This window comes from Strigops habroptila, chromosome 13, assembly GCF_004027225.2.
Source record: "Strigops habroptila isolate Jane chromosome 13, bStrHab1.2.pri, whole genome shotgun sequence".
In the NCBI taxonomy this organism is placed as follows: domain Eukaryota; kingdom Metazoa; phylum Chordata; class Aves; order Psittaciformes; family Psittacidae; genus Strigops; species Strigops habroptila.
This window is the reverse complement of record NC_044289.2, coordinates 1,637,569-1,655,820: the sequence shown is the minus strand read 5'-3', so window position 1 is coordinate 1,655,820 and position 18,252 is coordinate 1,637,569. Positions and strand designations below refer to the sequence as shown.

Below are 18,252 nucleotides of genomic sequence, written 5' to 3'. Positions count from 1 at the left end.
CTTTCAAGTGTAGGGCTGCACTGGATGGATACAGCCCCATTTCACCTCTGTGCCCACTGTGGGTGAGTTCAGTGATCTCTCACCCACTCCAGGCTAATCCCAAGGGCTGTCTGCAAGCATCTTAACACCAAAGTCTGCTTTGTCCCTAGTCCCACTCTCAACACAAGGGAGGGAATGCAGTTCCTCTCCCCTAAGGGGACACTACCACCATTAGCATAGAAGAAGAAACCTGATTACAGCCAAAACACACCAGAAAGTGAGTAAAAGGTAAATGTTTAATGACAGTTGAGATCTCTGCACTTCCAACTGGACTCGTGAGGCTTCTGAAATGAAGGGACAGAGGATGGAGGAAGAAGCATCACCACAGCAGTGCAGGTCACAGCAGCTTTAATAGCCAGTTTTACAATAAGGCTACGCTTGCAATACTCGAATGCACCAAATTCCTCTGCAAGGCTGCAATTCACATCAGCACAATCAAACTGGTACTTGAAGTCACTGATTTTAATCTCGTTTTGCACCTGTAATGTTTCCATTGGTAAATCCAGGTCAAGTCTCACTAGTGGCAGCTGCTGCATCACACCCAGACACACACCTCACCGTAAAATGCCACTGGTAATGCAGGATGTAACACACTGTGGCTACTTTGCTGAGCAGAATCAACTCCTACCTTTGCAATTAAAAAGCTCATGCAATGTATTATCAGTCTGGGGAGTTCTGTCGCTTGGGTGTGTGGTGGTGGCTGGTTTGGTTTGACTTTGGCTGGAATGCACTGTCAACATCTTCAGACACAGCTCACACCTGCCCTGAGAATGAGACTTGTGAAGAGGAGGAAAACATTTGCTTCGTTTGGTTCACATCTGAAGTTTATTAAAAGAAAGCCAGCATAGCCCTTGGAAACTGAACTGAACCAACTGCCCCGGTGACCTGGTTCCTCAGTTTCAAGAGGAATCCTTTCTTACCCATGCCCGAAAAGCCAGGTATGGAAAGTCAGCTTGCTTGCTCCAGCTTTCACAGGGCTTCCCCCATGCCGGTCACTGCGGGAGCTGCTGGAGCTGAAGGGAGCACGCTGCAGATGTGGAGTCACGCAGAGCTCACCATCACTGTGCTTCACTGGTGATGTCCCCCCAGGCAAGGTCCTGCTCTAGCGCTGCTGCACACCACCACGCTCTGCCTCTGCTTCGCAAGCTTCCTCAGCAGCAAACCTAACACTATTGAAACGAGAGCTTGGTTGGTGGGAGGGTTAGAAACACGTCCCAAACGATGAGCGCTACAGAAGTAACACGGGGATTCGAGACTCGGATGTCCTCTTTAATATAACCCAAAATGAGAAAAACAAGTTCTCTCACTTGTTTCCAGGAGTATTCCAAAGGAAGAATTAAGAAATGCGTCTTTCCACTTATTATTTGACAGCAAAGGGCAAAGGAAACCAGAGGAACATCGAAGACTATCTACAATCTCGTGATTTGTTCCTGATCCAACTCCAAGGCCAGGGAAAAGCTATTTATAAAAGTTCCCTGGCTGCCAGTTTTGGGCATGTTGAGACCATTTTTTAATGTTATGATGATTCTTAATTAGAGTCAAAATTATATCAATACATCTGTTAAAATTTATGATGCATTCTCCATGGACTAACAGCAGCCTGAAGTCTGCAGCCTCTCCAGCTGAGGCAGTAGTTTGCTCCTATGCAAAGAGCCCCAAGCAGCAGCTCTGCAGCTCCTTCCTGCCCTCCCCTTCCCGGTATTTCCAGCCTGGCAGGGGCAGCACACCAGGTACCCAGAGCACGTTCTGCTCAGGCAGGAGCAGAGCACCCCTCAGCTCCTGAGCGCACTGGCCCGGGTCCGCCTGCGCTCCAGGGACAGCATTCCCCAGGTTTGGAAGTGCACCAGTTGATTTCTGAACCCAGATCTGGTTTATAACAGCCAGGATCTCACTTCCTGCACTCCAGTCCCCAGCAGAGCAGAGAAAACCCCCCCTCTTTTTCCTGTGATCACAACTGCCACCTGCAATCACTGCCAAAGGCACTGATACTGAAACACCAGAGCCTTAAGTTCTCATGAATGACTGCGGCAGTACTAAGGGAAGTGAGAAAACTACGCGGTGAGTAGCCCTAATAACACCAGGAAGACTTAACATACATAACCTACTCCGCAAATAGCACAAGATACTTCACACGCCATTCCCAAAACCAAGAAGCGGCAGGGACACAGCAAGATCCTCCCAGAGAAAGAGGTATAATACAACTGAAAGTTAAGCAACAGCTTGTAACAGTAACAGTTCATGTCTAGTGGTGCACCAAATACCCCAGATTTGCTGGGGGCAATCTAAGTTCGAGCTGGCTTCCTAAGGACAGTTGTTTGCATCTCTGAGAGACAGTTCACTAGTCCCTGTTCAAGAGGGTTTACCACCAGGAAACCAGTTCAACCCAGGGTTCCACAACAAGAGACCTGAAAGCACCAGTTACCTTCAGATTAAAATATAAACCACGATGCTTTCCGGCACTACCATCTGTGACAAGGACTGGAGCCTCTGCTGCTGGCACGTCACCGTGCAACAGCCACCCTGCTGCAGGAACAGCCAATTTCAGGGAGAGCAATAACCACAGACAGTAACACACAGACAGTGCTGATACCAAGTGTCACATTCCCAGAAAACCCAGCTTTGCTGCAGTGAAAAGTGTGCAGTTAATGCCAAGCAGCACTTGTTCCATCAAGGAGAGCATGAGAAGTTGCTTGTACTGACATACAAGAGTAACTCCGCTGTGATTCAGTGCAAGGAAAAATTGGAGCAAGCACAGGGAGGAATCCTCACATGGCTCCTGGTGCACAAAGATCCCCAACAACCTCCTCCTGTACTGATGCCTTTCTGGAGTTCCAATCTCTTCACATCATTTGATCTGTATTTCATTCTGCAGGGAAACAAACCCACTCAGCTCACAGCACTTGGGAAACCACAGCCCTGTCTTAGCACTGACCACACTGCCTAATGGGATACCACTGGGATACCTGGCAGGGAGAGGGAGACTGTTCAGATTTGAGGTTTTATGGGATGAAGAACTGACTGTCACTGACACTTGTTGACCAAATGACACCAGCTTCAGAGCATGGAACGAGACCTGTGAGAAACCTAGAAATGACACAAATTTGCCTTCAGCTTTAAGACTTCATATACTTTGTGGATGTTCCCAAGAAAACCCTTCTAAGTACCACATCTGGACTGAAAAGTAATGCAGAACTTACCTTTCCAGGCTGAAGCGGCTGTGGTAGCAATCACCATTGCAGTTGTTTGTAGTCCATGTGCTACAAACTGGGGAAAACCAACCAAAGTGAGAGCTTTGACTCTGTTCTCCTAGAGAGCTCCTTGTCAAAGACTCATTGCAGAGCTCTGCTGAGATTGAACTGTTAGTACACGCAAAAAGTCACTATAAAACTCATCTTAGGAAAAAAAATCACCTGCTAAGGAGCTCCCTTTGGGATTTGAGGTTTCTTAGTCTGGACTGGAGGCCAAGCATAAGGCTCCTGGGCCTGGGTGGAGTATTTACAAAAAGGAAGAAAAAACACACGGACTTAAATTAAAAACAAGCTGATCCTGCCATTAAGGCTCACATCTGTTTTGAACCCTGTTTCATGTTCTTGTGAAATACAGCTACAGGGGACTTGTTTCACAAAACAATGTTCCACAGCTTCATTCTCTAAAGGAATGTGCTTAAAAACACACACTTTAACTTCAGGACACAAAGACTTAGTGAAGCTGCTTCAGGAACGTGGCCAGGGGGTTTGCACCGCCTCCAGCCCAGCCAAGCACCGAGGAGCCATGGGCACAGCGCAAGCACACACCAGCTCCGGGGAGCTCCAAACCCTCTGAACCAGCTGCCTCTGCTGCAAGCATCAGCCGTGAGCTGCCTGCTGGCTGCACACACCAGGTTCCAGGTGGCTGCGATAGGCAGCTTGGCCCTAGTTGTAGCCTCCATCCGCCGCAAGACCAGCGATGGGCTGGGGCAAACCAAGCTGCACGGTGCTGGGAGAGCCCAGGGCCGCCCGCTGGCAGCTGAAGCAGCCAAGATAGAGCACCAAGCGCCAAGCTGTGCATTCCTCTTTCAGGCATACAATCAGAACAGCCTAAAACCCAGAAAGAACCTTCCTTTAGAGACAAGAGATGCTGAATAAGCCTACTTGATGATGGAAGAAAAACACTCTTTATGACAGCTACCAAACTCCAGAGAGCAGCAGGTTTTAAACGAGGAGACTGTATCTATCCATAAAAACAGGTATTTCAAGGACAGCTTGCTTATGAGGTGACATACACAGCTATGATATTATGACTCAGACAAGATGCTGGCTTCTGAGAGGCTTCCTGGGATTGGAGGAGGAAGAACACAGAAGGAGATGAGAAGGCAAAAGTGGAAAAGGCTCTTGAAAAATGCACGTTATCCACATTCACGTCCAAAGGTATCCTGGGCAGCTGGAGATGTTCCAATCCACTGGAGCAAAACGAAGTAACCCAAACACCGACACAGCCCCAGTGAGACAACTTGCCAACAGCAGAGTTAACAGCACGGACAGCCTGGCTCTGATCCATGCCAGTGTCTGCTTCCTAAAGAGATGGAGCAAGCTGACACCTCCAACAGGACGGAGCCACGCTGCACAAGTTAATCAAGGCCACTGTCGTTAAGAGCTCATCTCCTGCATTGTATTTGTGTTGACATGAACCTACTGGCTCTGGATCTGACAATTCACACTCGTGCACTGAACAACACACACTTTACTCTTTCTACTGCCAAGAAGCACTCACAACCACTAAGTGAACTGTTACCAAGCTGAATGAACCTCATCTTCAGTCAAAACCAATGCCAACACCTAAGTGTTAAGCATCACTACACCAGCAAGGAAAGCTTCCTCTGACCCACACAAGGGGCTTCGTGAGCACACGCAGCATTACCACAGCCCCAGCACACCAACAGCCTCAGTGACATGCTCAGTCCTCAGAAGAAGAGCAGCAGCCTTTTATTGCCCATCTGGTGGCCATTAACTCTAGACTCCAAACCTCAGAGTACGTCACCAGAGCTGCTCCATCCCTCCATTTTGCACAGGCAGCTTGTGTTGCAATGAATCATTCCCTCATATGCATCTCCAAAGAGCTCCTGCTCCCCGCTTCCCAAAAGGCTCCATTAAAATGCAGCATGCTTGTCTAACTAGTAAGTGTACCTCTGTAGGCAAGTTAAAACTAGAACCTGCCCATCCCAGCTGTTTTATCTCTCCAGTAACTCACCTTACTCACACACTTGCTAGCATTTACAAACTGGCAGAAGACATAACATGCTCTTCCTACTGCTCAAAGCACAGTTAGAAGACAGTCTCAGCAAGGCTAACCTCTAAAACCTGGATACCAGAACCCTGCACGCAGACGAGGGAACCATCGATCCCCTGGTGCAAAGGCAGTGACTTGACCCCCTGCAAAACCCAGCACACAACAGCTTAGTCTGTGAAATAATGTAGTACCACAGAAAAAGCAGCACTCTAGTTCCTGGGATGAGTTCCGCATTTACAGCACACACCACACCTGCAGAGCCTCTCTTTTCCCTTTCCTTCTTGCCCGCTTTACTGACCTCAGCCTTCAGCTGCAGAGAGAATTAAAAACCAAGCTGAAGTCCAAGCTGGAACTGACTCCCAGCCCCAGCCAGAGCTGTACATGCATTACTGTGCTGGAAAACATCACTGCCGCGCTCTTCTTGCTTCCCCACTTCTGAGAAGAGCACAGCACTCCCTCTCCTCCCATCGCGTTCCCTCTTTAAACAACACGGCCTTAGGAGGGGATCACAACAAACAGCACAAAGGACCTTAATCCCAGGCACAGCACCATGTGTCAGTGTCCCTCCCCACGCGCCTCTCTGCACGTGGCCTGCCCGCAGCAGGAGCGGCACAGGCGGTGCTGCCGCCCGGCACAACAGCACTGCACAAACCAGAAACAGGAATTGCCAGCTTAGCTACTGGTGTCCCTCGGGACAGAGAGAACTCCGCGCGCTTGCACCCGCTGCAGAGGCTGCAGGCAGACAGCCCTCCTCGGCTCACAGCAACGTAACAGGGTGTCCCCTGCCACCGCCTGCACTTCCTGCTCCTGGACTCTGCTTACAGACCACGAAGATGAAAGCCTAACTCCAGAAATCTCTGCATTCCAGTTACACCTCTATGTGTTCCTCAGCTCTACCTCCGGATTAACCCAGAATTCTGCAGCAGACACCTCCCATGTCTTCAAAGGAAGAAAACAAGCCCACAGAAGCCAAGAGCCCACTTGTCCCTCACCCTCTCCTCTAAAAGGTCTTTCCAGGCCACCCTTCAAAACAAGAAGCTGCCACCTCAGAGAAAGAGGAGCAGCCGTTTTGACAAGCCTGGCCCTTGTTCAAGCCCTGGAATGTAAGCCTGGATACACTGCCATCATTAAAAGGTTCAACTCAAGTACACTGCCCTGGCCTTAAACCACAGGTCACCTATTCCATGTTACATCCCGCATCGCTGTTCAAACTGGAAAGGTGTGCAGCAGAATAAAACATGGAAAAAGGTTCTGGAAAACACTCCACGAGTTCCTGTTCTCATGTGGCAGAAGCAGCGTTAGGCAATAGGTCAGAGTAAGCGACAAATGCCAGGGGAATTTAACAGCCATCCCTACTTCGGGATTGCTCCATTCCTGGTCATTATTTTCTTGACTTTTTACCATGAAAAAGTCTCTGGTCAATGTCTAAAAATCATCTTAAAATGATCCCATTCAGACACTGCCACACAGCTGTACCGGCAGCAGCCTGACAAGACATTTGGATGGGAACAAGACAACTTCTGATGGCATGCAGCATGCACCGAGCAGTGGCGTGAGCCCAACGCTTCAGGAATGACACAGCACCCGTAAAGCTCATTCCAGGCAGGCAGTGCTCATGCACTGGGTTCCAGCCAGGACAAGCCGCATGGAGTCTTACCTACATTCAACATGAGACCTCGTGTTTCATTTGCTCCCATCATTTATTCCCTGCACAGCAAAATGCTCTACTCCTGCATCCCAGGGGCTTGCTGCAACTACTAACACTGCAGATCAGTGACTGAGATTTCAGACTGAGGAGCAAGTAGGAAAAGTCACCAGGGTTTATTTTTAGAAATCACTGGAAATGGGCATTATGGGAGAAAAAGGGACATTTTGAAGCATCAGAACTATGTCTTCATTGAGGATGGTTCTCCCCCAATGAAGCTGCACTATCTGCTAAACACAGTGTGTAAGAGACTGTCTCAGCTGCACACTGCAGCTGATGAGACGTGCTAGGCACTTAGGTAGCTGTCTGAACAACTGAAACATCAAGCGTGTTATCAACAGGATTCCCATACTAAATCCAAACCCACAGCACCAGCTAGTAGTAAGACAATTACCTTTATGCTAGCCAAAGCCAGAACACTGGTACACCCTCACCGTGGAGCATGTCTCCCATGGACACAACCATGACCTAGCCAAAGATGAGCTCCAGAGACTGAGTGTAAGGAAGCTACAAGTACGCCCCAAGCTTTCCTGAGGCAGAAATCAATCTCCCTCCAGCCATGGAAAGATATAGCCAGCGGCAGAACCACTGTGCTCAGCGCTGAATTCCATGGAAATCCAGCTGTCTGTAACGCACATCTGTCTGTGCTGGGCAGAATGATGAGGAGCAAATCTTCACCTTTGGTGGGCACTGCGAAGCTCAGCTCTCTGCTGCAGAAGGAAGGTATTGTCTTTATAACACTCCCTAAAAGCCCCTTCTCTGAGGAAGGTGTAAGATAAAAACACACACGTGCGCACCCCTGCACAAAGCATGTGGTGAACTTGTGAACACGAACAAATACACTCCTGCCAAAAACACCGATAAGGAATTCAGAAAGATCTGCCCATTAGAAGCTTTCTGGGAAGCAACTTTGAGCTCCAAGCCTGACAGGAGCTTTACAATAAACCAGTTTCCCACTGGGCTGATGTGTCCCTCTTTACCCAGCAATCACCCCAACTTCCGAAGTTACCACCTTCAAACTTACAAAAGGATTCAGGTACTTCAGGTGGAGACACGGGCTGTTTGTGTCCATGGGGCTGTGCCTGCTGAGCCTGCACAAGCACCCACCCTCCCCTTCCCGCTGCGCTCCCAGAGCTGAGCCTGCGCTGCCCCAGCCCACCGAGAGCTGCACCTCAGACACTCCCCAAGCCCTGAGCTAAGCTCAGTGTGTCCAGCCCTGAGGCTCCATGCTGGGCACCGGCACTTTCAAAGCACAGCAGCAGCAGTGTGAGTTAATTGTCTAAACCGAACTACTGCCACAGCCATCCTCAAGTGAAGCTATTGAGATTTAAGCAACAGCTATGAACAAAGGCCACTTCCCCCGGGCAAAGCAAATGGAGTTTTTACAAGCTGTCTGGTCAAGTCGTCTTTTTTTCCCCCAGAGTATGTTATTCTAGTGGACAAAAAGGCCTTGAGATGATGGAAAACATCACTAGAACTTTGTAATAACACTCCAGCAAACCCATGATGCAATTCTTATTTGAACACTGTCCCCCTTCTACTCATCCCTCCTCATGGCAGGACTCCATCTCTATCATCAGATATTAAAAGAGAACTAACTGCAAAGGTCTCCCACTTCCCCAAAAGCATCAAGCCTGACCTCCACCAGTTGCACTGGAGGATCTCCCAGCACATCATTTCTTGCAAGGACTGGCTCCAAACTGTGTATTTCACATCCCTGCTCCTGCTGACACAGACTGAGCTTTAACAAAACCTCACTTTTAGCTCAAAGAAACCTGATTGAATCAACTGATGTTAAAAGTAGGTCTTACAAAAGAGCAAGTCTCAGGAAGCCTGACAGCAGCTCCGTACTCTCTGCTCCCATTTTCAAGTCTGGAGCTCTCACTTGTTCATCAGCTGAGGAGCTACAGAAGCCAAACATAGAAACCAAATTTCAACCTGAAAATACGCATGTATGCTCGTGTTCCTATAGCCAACGGCAGCTCCCCACTGCTCTTCACACCTCCGAGGTCACAAAACACAAATAAAGGAATACAAAACTAACTTCATCCCCTCTTTTCACATCACCTTCCAGACGTCCCACCTCTCCTGTGAGACCAGAAGGCACCACTGCAGTTCACTCTCTCTGACCTTTAGTTTAAAACGCAAGCATTCAAGATGAAAGTATTTCTAAGTCTAAATATGATCGGATCCACTGGAGCTGTTCAGTATTTATGTCAGCCGGGACATTGTGAACTAGCGCTGTGCTAAGAGCACTGCAGTCTCACACACACCGGGAACGCACCACTGCGACTGGTTCAGCTGCTCCACAGCAGGAGCCTGCAGCGAAGGGAGCTCTGCTCTGCCACAACAGCACTTCCACCCCGGGGATCCCAGTGTCCAACAGCACAAGCCACCGGAGGCACGTGCAGCGGGAGCTCCGAGGACAGGCAGCTAACAGCAGAGTAAGGACAGCAGGAACTGGGAATACTGTTCAAAAGGAATAATAATTCCTTTTAAAGCCCAGAAAACTGGCATTTCTGTTCTTACAGAAGAGTGGGTCAGCAGCAAACTCACTGCTAAAGAACAGCAAGTTCATACCCTCCTCATTTCTTAATGGGAGGAAGCATTTTGAAACCTAATGATACCTATTTAACCCCTGACAGTGCTGAACAGCTCAGAACCGGCAGTTATGCAGGGCCAAGGTCCGGCAGGGCAGATCTGTCATACGAAACAGCCCCAGAGAAGCAAGGAGAGAAACCCTGACTGCTACAACTATCCTCTCTCAAGTTTGGAAACCCAAGGCACTGGAATACATGATGCTCAATAGCATTTTGCTCCCACGTTTCAGAGCATGAGGTTTCCTATAAAACTCAGGGCAGTTTCTATAAAGGCAATCAAATTTAATAAGCTAACAACCATTTCTGAATGACTGTATGTCTCACAAGGAGCTGAGACATTCTATTAGCACAACCAGCAAAAGCACACTTAAAACTATCCCATCGTGAGAAGCCACATAAATCTTCAGTGATTTCTTATGCTAAATTGTCCTTAAATAGTCACTGTGCCATTAAAGCCCATCCCTGCAGCCCAATAACAAACAGCAGACCCACTGATTTGAGCAGAACTACAGCAATTCACAGCACCAGGAAGACTCCGAGCTGGAGCCTCTACCAGGGTAGTGGCTTGTGCTATTTCAGCATGTCTGACTTGAACAGGAACCCACTGAAATCATTAACAGAGGAATCTGAGTCAATGAGATGTTAAGTACTTGCTATAATTACATATTATTGCAGTTTCTGCTGACAGCGCAACTCGGGAGCCTGGAATTCAATGAACTATCCAGCAAATATCTCAAGTCCCAGCTGTAAATGAGATTACACCTGAATTTGTGTCCGCTCATGTTCACGAGCTGGGCGCCTCATTTAGTGAAGCCATGGAATAGACACTTAGACACTGGTCCCTGGTTAAGAGTTGTTCATGTTTTACCAAGTAAACAAGGCAGTCCTGGTAGCATGCTAATAACAGATCCTGCTTAACACTGCAGGAAAAGGGAACAGTGCAAGAAGGGAGCACACAGGCCATTAACCCCCCCAAACACAGCTTCCAGCACATTAGGTAATTGTGCTGAGTTCTAACAAACGCAGAAGTTGGCTGCAGCAAGCAGAAGCGCTCTGACCTCCCACTCCCACAAGACACCCATTAAGCTTTAACCCGGCTGCTGAAGGTGTCACAACAATTAACACACAGACCTCAAGGTCTTTAGTAAAGCCCTTCCGAGGCTACTGCTGGGAACGCAGCTGCAAACAACTGACACAGCACACGCTGGTGAAGAGCAGCCTACCAACAGCACATGTATTTCCATTTGAGGAGTGTCAAAAAGCCACTCGCTCCGGAGCAGCCTCACCTGGCACAATCTGACAACGCCTATGGTAAAGCTGCACTGACACACTCCACAAGCCCTGCGATAGATTGCTGTGTACATATTGATAACCAACAGGAAAACAAGACCAAGGAATTTTGCAGAGGTTGGTGTGTCATGTTAAGTACTTCCACAATTAAAAAGCTAAATGGTTTCAGACTTAAAACTACCCCAAGTATTGTTCCAAGGCTGCGGGCAGCACTGCTCACAATGCAGGCTCCTCACCAGCACCGCAGCCTGGAAGAGAAGGCGGGGAGTGACCCAAAGCTTCTCTGGGAAGGAACAAACCACATTCTTTAGGATTCACATCTCCACATCACAAAGGAAAGGAAACTTTCAGTGGAGATATCAGTCTGCATCTAAACACCACTAAATACCTTTTGTGTTTTGGAGCCCTTGCCAAACATCTGACATTTAAACACGCTGGTGATGACACGTTCCCAGGGAACTTACAAGCCAGTTTCACCCTGATGTGCACAAGAGCCATACAGAGCAGCGTTTACCTTCAAGCTTCCCAAGCTCCTGAGGCTTGGTTAGTGCAGCAGCACCGAGGGACACGCGCCCAGCAGCACAAGTAGCTCTGCTCCCCTTCAAAGGGTTCTTGCCATCAAGAGGGTGCCAACAAAGCAGCAGCGAGGGGGAACCACCCCGGCCCCCAACAGGGAGGGGTGTGAACGACCCTGGCCCCCAACAGACTGTTCACAACCACTGACAAGTCTTAAGGCTCTCAGTTATGCTGCTTTTCAGTTTGTCTGCATTTAAATCCCTCCCACCTTTTACATGTGCAGCTCTATCACACTGAAACATCAATTTAATGTAAAACACAAAACGTGCAGGAATTCCTTAGCTTGTGAGGTGTTCCTGCAGTGCTCTTGCTATTTAAGTTTCCCTCTTGCTCATTCCCCTTCATATCACCAACCCGACACAGACAGAGGTGCCACAGGAGCCAACATAAAGAACCTGCCAGTCTGTGATAAGATGCTAGCGCAGTAAGGGCTGCTTTTTCTCCTCCAAAAACATTCCCTACTGAAGTAAAGCCACTCCAGCACGGGCGACCAGCTTCCAGAAGCCACCCTCTGATGCTGGACAAGCAAATTCACACTTGACCCCTGGTGCTACACTGTAATGGTTACTACAGCGATCCTGACCTCAAACTGCATCTAAATGTTACTGGTCAAGTTAGCCAGAGGAAAAAAACCCACTGCTTGGGGTGATGCCTGCACCTTCTGCACACAACAAGTCCTGATCTGAGGCTGATGAATAGCCAAGACACCACCAGCAGCCTGTGGAATTTAGCAGTTCTGGATAGCAACTGGATTATTTTGCAAACAAAAGCAACTTTTATCTGCTGCACTCTGCAAACACAGTGGGAGAACTGAAAGTGAAGATAAATTGCTTTTAGTCTCAACATTGTCCTCAATAGTAGGAGGTTGTTAAGTTCAACCTTAATAAAAGCTCTTAAAGGCAAAACTCAACAGAATCCAAACAGATATTGCATCTGAAGTGCAATTTTCCCAAGTGAGGGGAAAAACCCCTTAAAAATAAGAATTCTTATCTCCCCAAGTCCATAGCTGTGTGTGAAGGGGTTGTCTGCAGTGACCAAGCTGTACTGGAAGTGATAGTTCCAGAGTGCTATTTCCCTTCTACAACAGTGAGGACTGCGAGGGTGTTGCCTGCAGAAAGGGCTCAGTGTTTCAGCACAACCCTGCTCTCGGGATGGTTTGCAAACAGGCACTGCTGGGACTGAACATGGAAAATTCTTTGCAGCGCATTCTGATACTAAAAATACAGTTAAGGTGAAAAAAATACCCACTATGGCCAAATTAAACAGGAGGGAGAATCTGGATATTGAGATGGAATGTAATTACCCAAGTTGGAATTTGCCCAGGACACTCTTGCTTACAGAGATCTGGCTATTTAATGACAAGAAATGGCCAGGAACACGTATTTCCTGCTGGCATCCTCTCCCGTCCCCAACACTACCCTGCTATCAATGGAACAGGGGTGTAATCAGATCCAAGTCCTCAGCTACAACCAGGGTGCTCCTGGTGACCTGCGATGGGTGAGCAGATCCACTGCCACCCACCTTACTCCAGCTGCAACAACTTGTGTGATCACAACCTGCTCCATCGACCCAGATACGAACATGAGTAACAACAGGAAGTTTCAAAGTGCTTCACCTGCTCTATTACTGATACACTACACAGAAGTCACCCAAAACATTCTTTATTAACAAAAATGTTTACTGCTGGTACATTCAACATTTAGAATGAGTCAGTACCAGCCCCCAGAAAACTTCCCCTCCCCCATATGTAAAAGTAAAGGCAGCCTAAAAGGAGACTTTGGCTCCACTGGTAAGCGCTGCCTAACAATAATCAAAGTACGAACCAACTCTAAACATCTGGGGAAAGAAAGTATGTGAAATTCCTCCCACCCACTCCTAATCTTTGCCACTAAATAGGATCAAAATGAGAATATAAGAGCTAGAGCCTCACTGCTATGCCTAAATGAGAACTGCTGTTCTCGGATCCGCGCCTGACACAGACGTGCAAAGAACCCCTGTGTGGAGGCAGCAAGGCTTGGAGCAAGCAGAGGGGACGGGGCTGCAGGAGATCCACCGTGGCCCAAGGTCGGGGAGGACACTGTCTATTCAGCATTATTCCCTTCACAGGACTTACACACATGTTTCTGAAAAGGATTTTGGATTTTAGGGCCCTCTGATCAGCCCCAATGATGTTACTTCCGCCACACAGAAGTTACTCCAGGCAGCAAAGCGTGCTGGTACCTACGCTGGTTTGGGCTTGTGGGGTATAGGATTGATTTAGCAGTTCTTTTTTTCCCATCAAGGTGCCTTACTTTGAATTTCTGTATTGAATTCCTCCAAGACATGGTAGAAATAAAAACTGGAAGGGTTTTAAGAGCTGTGTGCCTAAAACTCCTTATAGAGTAAAAGAGCACGTGGTAACACAGAGGAGAACAGTCCTTCTCAGAGGTTCACTGGAAGCTGAGTGGAAAGGTCAAATATGCATCATTTCCCCTATGGAAATCAGGACATAACAAAAGCTTATCAGGGAGTACTTTTCCCTAAATAAAGGTGATCTTTAAGCAAATACTTCCCAGCATAAGATGACTACAAACATTCAAATACATGCTTCTATTTAAGTCGCTTCAAGAGTTATTCCTGCACTTTGGGAAATCCACTGCACCCTTTTTCTGCTAAGAATTATTCATAGAGCCCTACTGTAGATTCAGAATGGAAACACAAGTTCAAAACCTCCATATTCACTACTGCCTGCTGCTACTGCATGCATACAACCACATTCCAATGGACTGACAGGAAGAAAGGTGCACCCAGACGTAGGTTTGTCAATATTTACATGCAGTAGCCTACAAAGCACATGGACATCATCCAGAAAAGCATGCTAAAAATCACTCTAAGTCAAGGGATCTTCAACCATTTCTTGTCCTCTACCACCTCCCCAGCCAGAGGACAGCTCTGAGTCCCCTTCACACCCCAACAGTGACAACAGCACATACACACAAAGGTGGGTTGTACATCCTCCCCTCCACCCTAAGCCCTTCAATTTGACACCTACCAACATGAGGGGGGGAAATGCAATTAGGAAATGGATAAACAAGCAGAAAAAGTTAGCAGCCTGATTCCCAAAATAAAGTATTATATGGGTATATAAAAATATAGATACATATAAGTGCATATATTAATTTATAAACATACATAAAATGACAGGGCTCCTGTGTTTCTGAACAAAATGAACAGTTAGCTTGCAAACTTTCTGAAGTGATGCTGTCTGCCCATCTGGAATTGTCCACACTGGCTTTTGCTTGGGTTGGGTTTGGGGTATTTTGTGTGGGCCCTTTTTTAATGTGGGCTTTTATTTTAATTAACCCCACCACCACCCCCCAACAAGGTGAAGTTGCATCAATTAAACAGCAAGGGAAGAATCAGACTGATCTTAAAATGGATGCAGCAGATTCTTTTAAAGAGCAACATGTTGCAATCACCTTTCATTTTACGGGAAGGGAGGGATTCCCTGAAAGGAACAGAGACGGGGAGCAGCGGGGGGGGAGGCTGCGATGGAAAAATAACGGCTTGGGGGTTTATCTGAGCTAAAACCTTCGCTTTCCCCCCCGTTAGCAGGGGCTGGGGCCGGGGATCGACGACCGGTGTCCCGGTGCAAGGCTCGCTGCCGGCAGCTCGGGAGGAGGCGAGGGAGAGAAAGGCTCACAGAGGCGACAGAAAAAGAAAATGGCGCAGAGACTAAGTCCCGACCGTCGACAAGGCGACTTTCCAGGGAGGAATCGGGGCCCAAAGGAGACCCTGAGAGAGGCGATAGGGTCGGATCGGGGGCCTCCGGTGCCTCGTCTAGGGGAGGCGGGGGTCGCGGCGGGGCGAGGCCGCCGGGAAGGGGCCGCTTTTGGCGGCTCGATGGGAACAATGGGGCCGGTGAGCGAGGAGCCGGGACTTAGTCTCTGGGACGCCATGTCTGTGCGCGGCGAGGCGAGGGGCGCGCCGCGGCCACACTCACCGTTCGCTCGGAAATCCGCCTCGATCTGCGGGGAGAGCAGACAGGGAGACACGGTCAGCAGCGACGTCTTGGGGCGGGGGGGGATTTTGGGGGAGAGGGCGCTGGAATTCCCCCCCTCCCTTCATTCTCGTTTGTAAGGAAATTAAACACCAAAGGAGAAAGCACCAGCGCGGTGCCCTCCATGGCGGGGGCACAGGGTGAACCGCCCCCCGATACCCGTACAGCTCCGAGGTGACCCCCCCCCCGGCCACCCTCTCCCAGGCAGAGCTCACACACAGGTCCCCTCGGCGCCAACGCCGGGCAGGAGCGGGCCCGGGGGCCGGTGGATGGGGCGCCGCGGCTCGGCGCGGGGGGCAGGCCGGGCTGACAGGGCTCCCCGCAGGCGGGGGGCAGTGGCAGGGCACGGCGCCCCTCGGCGAGGACAGAGGAGGCGGGGGGGGTGGAATCGGCCGGGCCGGCCCGGAGAGGAAGGAAGCACCGCGGCGGGCCGGGGTCCCGCGGGAACGGGCGGCGCTCACCTGGGAGTCGTTGTGCAGCTGGTCCCCGCTCATGCCGGAGGCCTGCGGGAGCGGAGCGGCGGGAGCGGCGGAGCGGCGGGCAGGGCAGAGCCGCGGGGGCGCGGAGCGGGAGCGCGCAGCGCGGGCGGCACCGCGGTTGTGTAACTGACTGAGCCCGCGTCCCGCCGCAGTGCGCACGCGCGAGCACCGCCCGCCGGAGGGGCGGGATCTGGCCGCCACCCGGCCAGTGGCAGTGCGTATATTTGCATACGGGCCACGCCCCCAATTCCCGCGTGCTCGCTCCGAACCCCTCCTCCCGCGCGCCCTGCGCCGGGTCGGGTTTTACATATCCGGTCCCGCCCCTTCCTCCCTCTCGTCCAATCGGAGAGCGCAGACCGAGCCTCATTTGCATGCCGTGCCCCGCCCCGCCAGGATCCCGGTGCATTGTGCCCCGCTCCGCGCGCACCGCGCATGCGAGTCGTGCCCCCCTGCCGGCGGCCGGGCTCGTTTGCATACGAGGCCCCGCCCCCGCTGGGCAGCATGGCGCCGCGTGGGGCTGAGCCCTGCCCCTGCCGCGGCGCCGCGGCGTGGGGGCTCGGCGGGTCCAGCCCCGGTGCGCGCAGCGTGAGAGCGGCGTGGAGCTGCTGGAGCGAGCCCGGGGGAGGCCCCGGAGCTGCTGCGAGGGCTGGAGCAGCTCTGCTCTGGAGCCAGGCTGAGAGAGCTGGGCTGGGTCAGCCTGGAGAAGAGAAGGCTCCTGAAGGGGAGACCTTAGAGCAGCTTCAGGGCCTAAAGGGGCTCCAGGAAACCCGGAGAGGGGCTTTGGACAAGGGCCTGTAGGGACAGGACAAGGGGAATGGCTTTAACCTGCCAGAGGGGAGATTGAGATGAGCTCTGAGGCAGAAGTTCTTCCCTGTGAGGGTGCTGAGGCGCTGGCACAGACTTTTCCCAGAGAAGCTGTGGCTGCCCCATCCCTGGCAGTGTTCAAGGCCAGGTTGGACACAGGGGCTTGGAGCAACCTGCTCTAGTGGAAGGTGTCCCTGCCCGTGGCAGGGGGTTGGAACTGGGTGAGCTTTAAGGTCCCTTCAACACAAACCAGGCTGGGGTTCTGTGGTTTATGCCTTCCTGCAGTTGGGGACTTGGGCCATTCCTAACACCCACTCTCTGCAGGGGGAACCCTGTGAGCTCCTACAGCACCTGTGTAAGCACAAGTGCCCTGATGTGCGGCATGACTTCCAGCATCTCGGAATGATTCAGGTGTCCCTTGAATTATTTCCTTTGGCAGGAGCCCCAGCGTGTGGCCCACCTCTCGTTCATCTGTGTGTATGGGCTAGAGGCAGAAGCTGCAGTAACCACACAGAGATTCCACTGTGCTGGGTGCTGTGACCCTGCATCCAGGTACGAGTGATGCTGAGGAGGGACTCAGACTGGGCAGGTTTGGGCTGTCAAGGACAACAGTGGTGCATTGCAAATAAGAGCTTTTGGCTTTAAAAAGGGATAAACCAGTGCGAGTTTTCTTCCAGCATAAGCAGGCCCTTTAAATTCTTTTAAAGGGAAATGGAGGGTAAAAAAGAAACAAAAGCTTTATTTTCTTTTAGCTAATGTAAGAATGAATCATGTACCTGCCTGGAAATGCACCTCCCTGCCCCAGCCCCAATCTGAACACATTCATTTCTGTTCTGCAGCAGCTCTGCTAAAGGGTTCTTTTCGGCGTGCTGAACGGCAGGTTTAGTATGCATGGCTGGTGCATGTCTCACAGGACTGCCTCCAGTCTTCCTGGAGCTTCCATCGTGTGCTGCAACACAGACTGTACCTTTCCTCAGCTTCTTTACACAACCAGGGCTTTGATTTGACACTAAAATAACCTGCTGCTGCCAGGCTATCTGAAGCTACACATCAAATGTAAGCAGCGACAGCAGCCACCTATTTGCGCTGCATATTTATACCCTCTAAAGGGAAAACTCTGTCACTTTCTTACAGTCGTCAGAAGAGGATCTGAGGACTTCCTTTTTTTACCAAGAGCAGGCAAATATTTCTGGCTCTAGAGCTGTTTATTATGCAAACTGCTTTAGTCACTGTTCGGTTTTTAAAGATAAACAGAATGAAAAGGCTGTTTCAGGCACCACTGCTGTTGAAAGAGGTGTTTGCCCCTCGCTCACGAGAAGGAGATGAAAGGGGGCTCAGCTTCTGGGGCTCTCCTCGCTGCCGTCAGGGGTGCAGCGGCTGGGTCTCTCCATGCAGGACAGCCTGGGAGTGGTAGGTCCTCTCATCTCCCACAGTGTTAGGCCGGGGCCTGAGCAG

The 18,252-nt window shown here is 50.3% G+C and overlaps 1 protein-coding gene across 3 annotated transcripts in view; it reads right to left on the bottom strand.

The window, feature by feature from the left end:
* The window catches only part of TOP1 (DNA topoisomerase I), a 68,521-nt gene extending 52,347 nt beyond the window's left edge, over positions 1-16,174 (bottom strand). For all 3 annotated transcript variants that reach the window (XR_003993915.1, XM_030502526.1, XM_030502527.1), the window contains exons 1-2: positions 15,976-16,174; positions 15,458-15,482 (exon numbers count right to left, since the gene is read on the bottom strand). Coding sequence is in view for 2 of the 3 variants with exons in the window: in XM_030502526.1 (XP_030358386.1) it covers positions 15,458-15,482; positions 15,976-16,008 (58 nt within the window). In the remaining variant the exon portion in view is untranslated. The remainder of the gene's footprint in view (positions 1-15,457; positions 15,483-15,975) is intronic.
* Positions 16,175-18,252: the final 2,078 nt, after the last annotated feature.